At 39.8% G+C, this 14179-nt stretch overlaps 1 protein-coding gene across 1 annotated transcript in view; it reads left to right on the top strand.

Annotated features, from left to right (window-relative positions):
* PRRC2C (proline rich coiled-coil 2C) overlaps window positions 1-14179 on the top strand; it is a 138955-nt gene that overhangs the window by 31638 nt on the left and 93138 nt on the right. Inside the window, exons 4-9 of the mRNA XM_082266565.1 lie at window positions 1051-1160; window positions 2453-2581; window positions 4636-4862; window positions 5350-5432; window positions 5837-5952; window positions 11076-11166. Coding sequence (XP_082122691.1) covers window positions 1051-1160; window positions 2453-2581; window positions 4636-4862; window positions 5350-5432; window positions 5837-5952; window positions 11076-11166 — 756 coding nt within the window. The remainder of the gene's footprint in view (window positions 1-1050; window positions 1161-2452; window positions 2582-4635; window positions 4863-5349; window positions 5433-5836; window positions 5953-11075; window positions 11167-14179) is intronic.

The raw sequence follows: 14179 nt of genomic DNA, 5'->3' as shown, positions 1-14179 counted from the left end.
TGTATTGTCAAGGGTCAATATTGAGGGCTAACTCTAAACTGTTTACATTTTTCTAAATCACAGCCTATGGACAATATGTGGGTACTGTTTTTTTTTTTGTTTTTTTTTTTTTGGGGGGGGCCATTTTGCAGGCACCCCCATTTTTATGGCTTGCTTTTGTGCTTGTAATATTTTGGAATTGTAAACCAACAGTGGCATATGCATGAATCAGTTTATGATCTTGGCATGCTGTGGCGGTCAGACTGTAATACATTTATGTGCACAGGAGCTGCATCATCCCTGGCTAACCAATAGACAGCTGAAAACTCCAAACTTGGGAGAAGATGGCAATGCAGGAGAACACGGATGTTGCATAGATGCTGTGCATACTTGTTTGTTTTAGCAAGTGCTTAGGTGTCTTCCATTAATCTATTTAATTGCTTCTCCAGGGATGGGTTTGATAGTCCTATAGCACAGGTGTATTTGGAAAAGGGATGGTATTCCAAAGGCCAGCTACCTGTAGTTTTACCTCAGGAGGAGGGGAGGGAGCATTTTCTAAGACTAGTTAGGCTTTAGCTGGAATTCTACTGTATATGCTCTGGCAGGCTTCTAATATTAAAAGCAGTATACAGACTATAAGTGCAAGTAGATGAGGGTCCTGGGAAATCAGGCAGATGCCAGTAACCATAATTGACCATTTTTAGCTTTTTGCAGTTTGAATAACCTATTTTGATGATTTTTTCTATCGGGTTCATTTGCAGAATGGCATGTGTATTAGTTTATGCTGTTCCAGTTTTTATAGGTTCAGTGATTCTGTAGTACTGAGGTAAATAATGGTAATTCCACAAGAAATGAAGGATCTTGTGGTTTTCAGAATTTGCCTATTTGGAGCTCACACTCCACATTTTTGAGGGTGCACTTTGCCATGTGCCCATAACATCACTGACCTTTTTTTTAATCAACAAAGCGTAGTTGACCATCTGGCAAGTAACTGTTGTGTGTTTATATGCAATTTGTTCTACCCATTATGAACTTTGATTTACATTTTGAATTTTTTTTCTTCTCTTTTAGACCACCAGAAGTGCCCCCACCACCTCCAAAGCCAATAGTTCCCGTTGTGCCCGAGGTACCTGCTGTTGCCAAATCATGGGCTACTTCCAAGCCTGGTGGGCCCAATGAGGGTAAGAAGAGTTCTAAAGCTGTTATATTGTGTAATAAGGGGTACATTGCCACTACTAAAGAATAAATGAAAGAAGGAAAAAAGACAGGGTTTGTAATTTTTACAAATGTGCATTTTACTGATTAGACTTTGGGAGTCTGAAGCCACCAGAGCCTAATAAAAATGAATGCAAGTAAAAGAAAAGGAGAGGAAGATTATCTTGAAGGAGAACCTGGTCAGTTGACCTGTTGATCACAAGATCTGCACTCCTCCAATTTTTAAGCTCTCTGGTACTAGCACAAGAATGTTTGTGCTGTCTTTTCGTATTCCTGCATAATTGTTTATAATTTTCTTTTTATTTTTTTATGTTCTTTGTATTAGAGATGTACTGTTTTTTAGACTAACAGCAAGATTATTTCTCTTACGTCCTCCGACAGTCGCCGCCGCCTCTAAGTCATCACTGTTGGGTATTGACTTCCGCTCCGCAGGAGTAGCTAGGCATAAAGACTTAGTCAAAAGAACAAAGGCGTTTGCATATACACACCCATGGGGGCTGTCCCATCTGGTCAATACCGCCCTGCAGTGACCACTCCCAACTCAGTTTGGTAGCATAGCAGTAGGTAATAGAACACAACCCCAAAAGAGGGGCGGGGGCGGCGACTGCGGAGGACTCAGAGAAAGGAATTTTACAAAAATTCCGTTATCTTACACTTGGGGGTAATTTTATTTAAAGAAAAAAAAAATTTTGCAGAACTATTTGCCCAGGCAAACTGCATTTACAGTACTTCTGTACGAATAGGGCAAAAATTGTATGATAGCTATTTTCTCTCCATGTTTCATGATTTTCATTAAATCGGAAACAATATCACAATATGGCCACTAGATGACGCTGATTAGAATAGGACCTTTACTTATTTGCTAAGGTCAGCAGCTTCATTTAGTGCCTTTGGCCTCTGGTAGGCATGATGTGGAAGATACCAAAAAGGTGGCTTTTTACAAGTGGCAGTGAAGGGCACCTTTTTGGTTAAAGAGAATCTTACCTTTGCCCACATAGTGTGATGGGGTTCCACATTTTGTAAATGTAGAAGTCATCAGTCAAATTGCTTTTAAGTCTCTCTACCATTTTTGTTTTGTTTTTGTTTTTTTGTAACATTGTGAAATAATTGTTCTAGTTATAATTTCCTATTATGTTGTTTGATATGTTTGCATTATATGCTATTGATGTGTGTGTGTGTGTGTGTATATGAATTTCTCTTTAAATCTGCTTGCACGTAGAATGCTTATGGCTGCTTGTTTTCTTTGCTTTCCTTCCAGGTGTTCAGGTGAACCGCTATTTCCAGCAAGAATTCCCAAGTCTGCAGGCAGCTGGGGATCAGGAAAAGACGAAAGAGAAAGATGCAGCTGATGATAATTATGGACCTGGACCGAGTTTGCGCCCACAAAGTAATTTTTATATTTTTCCATTGCATACAAAAAACTTTAGCTATTCAATATTGTTAAAGTGTGGGTGGTCACTGTCTGTCTAGTTTTGGAATCTGAAATTAAGTATATCGGATGTTTTTTCTTTCAGTGCCTACCCATGATGCATTTTAAATTTGGTTGTTTAGGCTGCATCTTTTTGTCTATACTATATTTGAAGAAGAAGAGGAAGCCTTTAGCATACGAAGTAGGGTTTACACGATAGTTTTCTACTGTTGAGTACGAGTACCAATACTTTCGGTCAAGTACTCACCAACACCAAGTACTTATACCTTTGCAGTGCGATTCGAGCCCATACAAAATGAATGGGCTCAGATTGCAAAGAATCGCATGCAGTTTGATCAGAGATGCGATTCCTATGCTAATTGCATGCAGTTTCCCCGCACAGCTGTGTAAACCCAGGCAGAAATTACAGACAAGCCAGGGTTTACACAGGAGTGATGCAGGAAACAGCTTGCAATCTGGACAGGAATCACACCACATTCCTGTTCAAATTGCATTTCTGTTCAGTTCTTTTGTCATTGTACTTATATAAACTGCATAGGTCTCAGACCCCCGATTTGCCATAAAGGGCTTATGTTCTAGCATTTTTTTTTTTTTTTTTTGTAGGAAAGCTACATTTGAAAAAACATTATAAAATGTTAATTAAATCCTACCTACAGGTTGTCGTCCTTTTGTCACATTATGCCTACTACAGAGTGAGTTGACTGCTTTAAAGTAGAATTCCAGCTAAAACCTAGCTAGTCTTAAAAAATGATCCCTCCCCTCCTAACACTTTTATACTAGCTGACTTGGATAGAAAAGACTGCCTATTTTCAGCTTACTCCATGTGATTCTGTGTCAGCCAGTGGCTGCAATGAAATGGAGAGAGTACCCGGCAATGGCCGTAAAAGCTGGCAATAATGCCATCACACATTGGCTGCTGTGGTTAAGTTGACGTCAGTGGTCCCTTCTCTCTCCTGCAGCCAACACTGGCTGACATGGGGAAGCCAGATTGTGCGATGGGCTGAAAATAGTTTAGCATATACATCTATTTTTGTACAGGTGTTAGATGGAGAAGCGTTTTCTAAAACTAGTAAGGCTTTAGTTGGAATTCTACTTTATATGCTCTGGCAGGCTTCTAATAATAAAAAAAATAGTATATAAACTATAAATGCGAGTAGATGAGGATCCTGGGAAATCCAGCAGAGGCCAGTAACCATAGATGACCATCTTTTTGCAGTTAGAAAAATCATCAAAATAAGGTATTTAATCAGGTTAATTTGCAGAATGGCATGTGTATTAGTTACAAATTCTATTCCAATTTTTACAGTTTCAGTGATTCTATAGTAATGAGGTAAATAGTAATTCCACAAGAAATGAAGGATCTTGTGGTTTTCATAGCTTGCCCGTTTAGAGCTCACACTCACGTTTTTGAGGTGCAGTTAGCCATGGGCCCATAGCACGGACATTTTTGATCAATCAATAAAGGTTAGTTTATTATTATTTTTTTTTTTTAATTATTTTTATTTTTTTGTATAGGTGTTAGGAGGGAAAACTTTTTCCAAGACTAGTTAGGCTTTAGCTTGAATTCTACTTAATATCTTACTGCAAGTGGGCCACTGAATAAAGGAATGTAGGCCTCCAAGTGCTGCTATAGTGGAGCTACATTAGTGTGTAGTCTTCACAAGTAGTTTGAGCCATGTGCTGATCTAATGCACTGAGCTTCAGCCTCCTCTGTGTGATCCTACAGTTGTAATCGAGCATTCCAGATTTTCTAGAAGGCACGTTTAAGGAAAAAGTGGACACTTTTATTGGTAGCGTTGCCAGGTCTTGCATTACCCCCCTTGGTTCCTTTTTTTGGCAAAAGCATTTGTTTAGCTTTTTAAGTTTCATAAAAAGCTCTTGTGAATTTTCCTGGTAATTAATATTTTTCTCAATTTGTATCTTGCTAGACATTTTGTTTGCCTTAGAATTACTACTTAGAAGTAAGATGCTAAATTTTGCCATCCCTTATTTTATTTTTTTTTATTATATAGCTGATGTGGCCAGTTGGCGGGAAGGTGGAGGAAGAAATCTTGGTACGCCTCTTGCCCCTGCTGACCAAGAAAATGTTGCATCAATTGGAGAAGATGGTTCCTCTACCCCTGCACTACCCAATTCTACCGACCAGAGCAAAGGTTCAGCCCCACAACTGAAACTGAATGGACAGCAACCTGGCCTACCTCCTCAGTACAGAGGCATGATGCCTTCATTTGCTGGAAATGTAAGCTGTGTGTGTGTGTAGTATGTGTGTGTGTGTGTGTAGTATGTATGTGTGTGTAGTATGTATGTGTGTGTAGTATGTATGTGTGTGTAGTATGTATGTGTGTGTAGTATGTATGTGTGTGTAGTATGTATGTGTGTGTAGTATGTATGTGTGTGTGTGTGTGTGTGTGTAGTATGTGTGTGTGTGTGTGTGTAGTATGTGTGTGTGTGTGTGTGTATATATATATATATATATATATATATATATATATATATATATATATATATATATATATATATATATATATATATATATATATATATATATATATATATATATATATATAATTATAATTTTTTTTCCAGCTTAAGATTTTTATTTTGTACACTTGATGATAAAATGGTAGGCTGTGATTTTTGTTTTAAATTTGTTTAGAATTCTTTAGGAATATTGGAAATCTATACTTTACTGAGTAATCTTTTTAATTGAATTGCATCACTTTTAGATGTTTCCTTCGTATCCACGACTTCCATTTCCTCCAATGCAAGGACCCCCACGCTATCCTTCAGCACCAGAATCTTCGAATAGGTAAATTATTTATTATTTTATTTATTTTTTTTTTTTTGTTATATTGTTACTATAGTAACCATATTGTCCGCATCATTTTTATTGTAATTCTCTTCTGTGTTTGAACATTTCATATGTCGTCAGAAAGAATCTGCTTCTTGCCCATGAGAGCAAGATAAGCAGTTATGTGTTTGAAAACGGTATAATTGCTGCAAACCCATTGCAAAACTGCTTACTCCTTGTAGAAAATAACTCCAGTCACTGTTGCACTTTTTTCCCCAACATTTATGGTTGGATTGTATCGGTCAACCTTGCATGCAAAAGTTTCTGTCCATTGAAAAAAAAAAATGAGCGAATAGTACGATAAGATTGTAAAACAGAAGGTTGTCTCTAATTAGTTTTATTTTATTGATATACCTAAACAGAAGACGGCCGCCACAAGCATGGGCTGCTGAGGGTGTTGAACGTCCTTCAATCATTAGCGCTACAGAGCTTAAAGAACTGGATAACCTAGACACTGAGGCAGATGAAGGCTGGGCAGGTAAGTGTTACTTTGTACACGTACACCATTTCCTCTTGTGCCCATGTAACCATTTCCAAATAGGACCAAGATTTGAGACCATCTGTTAAATAGCAACTAACTGCAGGCTTGGACATTGGCTCTACATCTTTGCTGTGTGTGCGCTTGCCTCAGTTTGAGTTAACCAAGTGACGCAAGTTATAAGTCATTGTAACTTGTAAACTGTAAATTCTGAAATGGATTGAGTTTTGTTCCAGTATGCTCTGCTTCAGATGGACAAGAAGGGCTCAGTCAGTTTGATTTAAAAAAAAAAAAAAAAAAAGCCCTAATAACCCCTGCTGTCTTTGGCTAGAATGACTCTATTGAGTTGATACTGCTTTTTGGTTTCTGGTTTTAAAGTAAGCCCACCACTTTCCATTGCTTCTGAAGTTGCAGCCACCCAAAGCATTCTAATTAAGCAAATGCCAAAGAGACCACCCATCATGGGGGTAGTAGCCAGTAGGAGAGGCAGGCCCAAACTCCTATTTGGACACAGTTGTGCACGTTTGAGGTTGCACAACGGCAAGCAATCTGCATTGTAATCACAGTTTAGAGAAGCATCACGTTTACAAGAGCATGCACACATACAACCATTCAATTGCATGGCAATCTGTACGTGGCCAGGGAGAGCCAGAGCATTGTGTGTGTATGGGGCAGAGTGCCAGTACAGTGTGTGTATAAGGCATAAAATTCATGTTAGTGGTCTACAGGATTCAAAATTGTAATTTTTTGACCTCTAAAAACAGATCTGAGCCTAAACGCCGCATGCAATCTCGACACAACGGACGGATCTTTTAAACGTCGTTTACATAGCTGTTAAATTCCAGCGTTCAAAGGAGTTTTGCAAACGTCCTGTGTACATTTAGCCTTAAAGTGAATTATTGTGCCCAGAGAGATATATGCGAGTTACATTTCCTGATTCAGCAGTTCAACTTTTTGATTTAGCCTTGTGTTTTTTTTTTTTTTTTTTCTTCATGGCCCATCTTTTTACCGCTTTAATGGTAAGACAATGAATTTGCATCATTCTGTCCTATGAGCAGGTTGTTAACCAGGAAATGGCAAAGGGAACATCCTTACTAGCAGATGTTGTTGGTGTAACCTAAGAATAAGTGGCCAGACTTCTAATCCTCTGCTTGCTTAAACAGTGAATATACATGTATTGGAACTGTGTATTTAGCAGGCTACCTGTCTGAGTTCCAATTTAACACTGTCTAGCTGTAACTTACCAGAATAACGGTTCACCTTTGTAAGGGCTGTTCATGCAAAAATCCAGAAAATGTCTAAGGGTATGAACATAGTGCCATGACCTACCAAATCAAAACACCTGTATGGAAGTTATTAAATCAATAAAGGTGATATCACTCCTAAATACAGCACTGTAGTCATAAATCCTACAAAAATACATACATTCAAATAAAAATAAAAACGGAAAAATTTGAGATCCATACTGCGATAACAATGTTCCGAGGTCTCTGCAATCAAATGTGAGCGTCACTCTTTCATAGATGAATTATCACCAGTAATAACAATACCGAACCATTCAAAATTAACAGACCACGAATATAAAATATAGAATATAAAAAAAATTGCTTCTTAATGCAACACCTCAATATCTTTGTATAATCTCAGAATCCTTTGTCCCTCCACCAATCTGAGACATTAATGAGCTTAAATTGCCTCTTTTTGCAAGGATTGGCTGGTAAGACTTTTAGCTGCAATAATTTAGACAGTGATGTCACTTTTATTGACTTAATTAATGCAAGGGGTTGACACAATACAACAGCAGTGGTTTTGGGTTTTTCATTGGACACTTAGCTTGGGTTAGGGGTTGTTTAATTTTGGATGTTTTCACACTGTATGGGAGTTGTGCTTTGTTCACACAAGGTGTACTTAAGCAAACACCCATACGAGAACTGTTTGCGCCCACGAGGCGATGCACAGCTGTCCTGTGCGTTTGTGTGCAGGCAGTCCCATCATGTCAGTTGGGATGCAGAGGCTGCATAGCCAATAGCTGTTGCTCCCATTTTGGCATCAATGTGGGTGGACCGAAGGCAAACGGTCTGCACGGATGTCAAATTGGGAATCAGCGGCTGTGTCCCAGTTGACATGAATGTGAATGTACGCGAATGCATAACACACCTGTGCATCCCCGCACAGGCAAACTTGATTTTTGCACTGGTGTACACTGGAGTATGCCTGTGTGAATGATTCCTTAACTAGTTGCCGACCATGCACTGGAGCTTTAGCCCAGCTGTGCTGTGCTTTCCCCACAGCCCAATTCCGATCACCTTATCCTGACCAATGATTGACCGCTGGCACCCAGTGATTGGCTGTTATCTTCCCTGAACACCGCTCTGTGAGGGAAAGGAGCTATGTTCAGTAACAGGGAATCTTGTTTTTCATTCCCTTCTAAGCGGGAAATTAATAACTAGATCCCCCAATAAAAGCAGTACACACACACACACTTGTTCAACAACCCTTTGATGGCCGTAGATGTTATCGACTTCCTGCCCAGTGTCATTAGTACAGTGACCAATGCTAACAACCATGCACGCTCACTGCAATATTGTCACTGGTGATGGCAGTTAGTTCCCCTCAGTGTCAGATTGTCCGCTGCACTGTAGTCCCGTTAGAAGTTGCTGATCGCAGACATCACTAGTATATTAAGAATTCCAGTCAATATCCTATAGTCTGTAAACGCAAACTTTGCAACTTTGACACAAACCAATCAAGATACCCTCATTGGGATTTGTGTTTTTTTTTTTTTTTGTTTTTTTTTTTTTAACAAAGACCTATAGCAGAATATATTTTAAAAATGTTTTGTTTTTTTATAGCAAAAATTAAAAAAAATTAGATATAGAGAGAACAAAATTATGAATGCAACACTTCTTTTTTTTTTTTTTTTGCCCCCATTTTTCATGAGCTGAACTCAAAGATCTAAGACCTTTTTTCGATGTACACAAAAGACCCATTTCTCAATATTGTACATAATAGATTTGAGATGTGACTCGTAAGGAACACTCAACAGGTAAAAATAAGAAATGTATTTGACAACATAGTAAAAAAATATTAAAGCCATATCATATGGAAAAATTGTGTGGTGAAAACAGTAAAGCATCTCCCCAGCAGAGGTAGATATATTTGTGCAGAAGAATCTATTATATGCCCATATCAAGCTAAGATCTGGTATAAGGAAACAGAATCTGTGATGATCTTCCGATATCCGGGCTGAACAGGGATCTCAAGCCTTATAAGCTAATCGATCTCTTACAGCTTCCGCAGGAGATTCTATTGGTGCTGGGAGACAGTGTAAATACTGTGATACAAAGTGCATACATGTTTCCACATCAGTATAGCCCAGCCCTCAAATTTTCCGCTCGCATTTTGCGAGTGGAAAATGAATGAGGGCGAGAGAGGAGAGGAAGAGGAAAGGCGGCCGGATAATCGGAGCGGGGATCGCTGCACTGTAACCTCTCTTATTTGAATTGCTGGTCGCTCGCCTTCACACGCAGTCCCGCCTTCTGGTTCGGCTCCTTTGATAGACAACACCGGTCCAATGCGGGGACGTGTAACGTCATAGCAGCAGAGCCAGGAGGTGTGACTGTGTGTGAAGGTGAGCGCACGGCAATTCAAATGAAAGATGTTCGAGCACAGCGATTCCTGCTCTGATTATCCGGCCGCCTTTCCTTTTCCTCTCTTCCGCTGCACATGCGAGGCTGCATTGACAGGGCACAGGCGAGGCTGCATTGACGGGGCACTGATAAAGTTGGTAATAGTTGTGTAACTTCTGCATTCATGCAAAAACATTTAACAGTGTCGTTTTATAAAATAGTTTGAGGGTGGGGTAGGGTAGGGGTTAGGTGGGGTAACTGGTGGCGAGTAACCCTTAAGGCCTGGCTAGTAGCTCGGGACTAGAAACTTTGAGCCCTGGTATAGCCTATTACATTTTTCAATAAACCTATCATGAATTCCAACTCAAGAACATCATGTACAGATATAAATATACATTGGAGTACTCATAGGCACCTACCCAAACCCCAAGGTTTTTTTCCCCGGGGGTTTGGATAGGTGCCCATGAGTACTCTAATGTATATTCATATGTTTACATGTTATTGAGTTAGAATTCATGATATATTTATTGAAAAATATAATATGCTATGCTAATGATGTGGAAATGGATGTATGCACTTAGTGTAAACACTATGATACAATCTCCCAGCACTAGTAGGATCTCATGAGGAAACTGTAAGTGAAACGCGTAGTGATCGATTGGCTTATGATGCTTGAGATCCCTGTTTGGCTCGGATATCCAAGGATCATCGCAGACCTGGAACACAGTCGTATATGCTGTTTCAGAGCATCCCAAACGTGCTCAGTGGGTGACGTGTCCGGTGAGTATGTTGGCCATGCAAGAACTGGGATGTTTTCCGCTTCCAGGAATTGTGTACAGATCCTTGCAACATGGGGCCGTGCATTATCATGCTGCAACATAAGGTGATGGTCGTGGATGAATGGTACAACAATGGGCCTCAGGATCTCCTCACGGTATCTCTGTGCATTCACATGCCATCAATAAAATTCACGTGTTCATTGTCCATAACATACGCCTGCCCATACCATAACCCCACCGCCACCATGGACCACTTGATCCACGTTAACATCGTCAACGTAAAACCTAACAAAAATTGGTGGTTAAATACCAATAATAGAAAGCTTTGTGTGGAAAAAAAAGATATAAATCTCAAAAGTACAGCATTGCATTACCGTGCAATTGTCAAAGTAAATGACCTGGTCATTAAAGGGGTAAAACCTTCCAGAGCTCAAGTGGGTAATCTAAATATCGATTGACTTTAGTGGGACTTAGCAGGGCTCTCAATTCATAGCTTGGGTCAAAAATATTTACGTGCTTTGATTACCTTACCCCTCCCAGATACATACACCAGTGTCCTAACAATGCTTCATGTCTGCACTACTAAACACTCAGGATTGAAGCCTTTAACTTTGCAACTTGGTTTTCATTTCCAGGTTGAACTTTTTGTTTATGCTTTGATTGCCTTTTTTTTAAGAAATGTCAATTGTTGCCTTTTAATATCTTCTTTATGTAGGAGCTCAAAGTGAAGTTGATTACACAGAGCAGCTGAACTTCAGTGATGATGACGAGCAGTCATCAAGCCATAAAGAGAAATCGGAAAGCTGGTAATCTATCAGAACTATTTAATGTTTATATGTAGATCATTTATTTACTCAATTGATCCTTTTAAAATATGAATTATGTATTGTATTTGTAGTTACATGTAGTACCTTGTAGTATCAGATTGTTTTACACTGTATTATACTTTTTTTTTTTTTTTTTTGAGCATTTCATTAAAATATTGTTTGTTTACTTTTCAACTAAGCATTCTGTTTGTTTATTTGCAATAAAACGTGATTTGAGTCTGTTTTAATCTCACTACCGGTTTAGCCACCGTTCAGTGAAGTTAATGGGGCTCAATTCACAAACCCAACACATGAGGTTGAGGTTACATAAACTTTATCCATAATTTTATGAAAATATTCTTTAGCAAGGAACATACATTCCACATTTAATAATTCTGCTACCAAATTTAATATGCGCTGTTTATTGCTTCCAGTATTTTTTTTTTTTTTTTTACTGGAGGCAGCCATTTTGATAAAGCCCTGAGCCCCTGAAAAGCAGTTGCGGCTGCTAGCAGATCAGCTTCTACAAATTCAGTACAGTGCCGAAAAATAGAGCGCAACGGAGCATGTGCAAAGCAGGGTGAGACAGTGTATTACTGGATTTTAAACACTATGGGCACTTTTTTTTTTTTTATTTTATGTTTTACATAGCTAGACCTGCAAAAGGGACCAGCCTGAAGTGACCTAGCAGGGCTTAGTTTTCTGATTAAAGTTCCACTTTAACCACTTGCCAACCAGCCGCCGTATAACTGTTATACGGCGGCAGATTCCCGCGAATTGCCATATCTGTACAGCAGTCGGTGGGTGTGATCCTGGGGGGCGCACGTGCCCACTCGCCAGCGGGGAAGCCGATCCACTGGGCTGGCGGCCGCAATTGCCGATGGGCACCCCGCGATTGCTCCCTGTGAATAGAGAACAGCCTTCTGCTATTGTAAACACAGCAGACAGTTCTCTCTGGAATCAATGCAGAGCTCCTGTGTTCCTCCCTGTTTAGGAACACAGGACTCTGTATTGATTTCACAAGCCCCCCCTCCCACAGTTAGAAAACACCCCCTAGGCCAGTGATGGGGAACCTTCGCACCCCAGATGTTTCGGAACTACATTTCCCATAATGCTCATGCACTCTGCAGTGTAGTTGAGCACCATGGGAAATGTAGTTCCAAAACATCTGCAGTGCCAGGGTTCGCCATCACTGCCCTAGGCTTACACTTAAACCCTTTGCTCGCCCTTGGGTTAACCCCCTTCCCTGCCAGTGTCATTAATACAGTAACTGCATATTTTTAGCACTGATTACTGTAGTAATGGCACTGGTCGTCCCCCAAAAGTGTCAGTCAGTTAGGGGCCCAATATGTCCGCTGCAGTGTTGCAAAATAAGTAAATAAAAATTACCTTAATCTTTCCTCTATTTTGGAGACGCAATAACTTTTGGGCAAACCAATCAAAATAAGCTTATAGGGATTTTTTTACAAAAATATGAAGCAGAATACAAATTGGCCTGAAAATTTTTTTTTTTTTTTTTGAATGTTCTATAGCAGAAAGTGAAAAATTATTTTTTTTGTTAGTGCAAAAAATAAACCCGCACAGGTGATCAAATACTACCAAAAGAAAGCTCTTATTTGTGGGGAAAAGACATCAATTTTATTTGGGTAGAGCATTGCACGCATGCGCAATTGTCAGTTAAAGTTAACGCAGTGCGGAATCGCAAAAAAATGGCCTGTCATTAAGGGGGAAAATCATCTTCTGTTCCAGAAGTGGTTAAATGAAGTGTTATTTCCAGTTTGAATCCTATGATATGGAAATTTACACTAACTAAAAAAAAATTTACACTGGCTAAAATAGGTTATTACCTTTTGTGTAAAAGGTATAACAATTGACCCCAGTGTGCGTTAATTTCTTTTCTGACCCATAGTAAGTAATGGCTGAGATTGGAACAGTTTTGTGAAGTGATTGTATTTCATATTCTGATTTTAATCTATATATTTGGAAATGGGATTTGTTTTCTTGTTTAACGCCGACATGTACTTCCCTCTGCGGAATCTAAAAGCACGGCCTAAGAGAAGGGAAGTATACCTGCTGCCAACTCTTCTGAAAACTCCTGTATAACCAGTTTGAGATTACTTTCACTTTGACCTATCCGCCTGCAGCATTAAAATGCACACCTAGTGGGCCTTATCCAATGAGAGTGCTATTAGCCAACAAGGCAGACACTTTTTTCACTGGGTTTTTTGGGGTGGGGCTCAACTCATTGGTGAGCTGTTCTTAGGCCCAAAGACAAGTCAGCATGGCCAAGTGGAAATTCTTGTCCCATAGGGCCATCAGGAGGCTTTTCTGTAAAGATGCGCTAAGAGAACCTGTAGCTTTTATTCAGGCAGTGTGGAGTACAAGTTTCCTTTTTGAAAATTGCTCAGCCTAAAGCCCCGTACACACGTAGTGATTGTCGGCCATAAATATTCGGCCGCCGAACGATCGGCCGATTGTCGGCTTGTTAGTATGATGCTTCTGACAACCGACAGCGACTTTTCGGCCGAACAGAATCTGTTGTGCAGGCATTAAAATTTTTGTTGGCCGACACCAGAACGGCCGATTGTTCGCCAGTCAGTACAGAATTCGGCCGACAAACAGCCGATTAGCAAGACTGGGCATGCTCAGAAAAGAAAAAAGACACGGAAAGTTAACCATCACATGACATCAGTTCTGCAGTCGGCTGTTGTTGGCCGACAAAATTCGTGTGCAGTCTTTAGCACTTTTGAGCCGACAGGACAGCACCGGACAAAAGACGGCCGATCGTTCGGCCGACATTCGGTACGTGTGTACCGGGCTTTAGTTAGTCATTTTAATCCGACCCACAGACTTGCCCTGAAGGAGAAGCAGAAGAATGCAATGTTACTATGCTCTAGAATCAAAGAAGTGTTGTGCATTTTACATGCATTACCTATTGAATGCTGTTAGTTAACAGCTTTAAGATGCACAATTCCAATACGCCTAAAATGTGAAAGTGACCAAAGCAGGAGTC

This window comes from Pelophylax lessonae (genome assembly GCF_965119305.1).
Source record: "Pelophylax lessonae genome assembly, chromosome: 8".
In the NCBI taxonomy this organism is placed as follows: domain Eukaryota; kingdom Metazoa; phylum Chordata; class Amphibia; order Anura; family Ranidae; genus Pelophylax; species Pelophylax lessonae.
The sequence above is the reverse complement of the archived record's forward strand: the minus strand, read 5'-3'. Positions and strand labels throughout refer to the sequence as shown.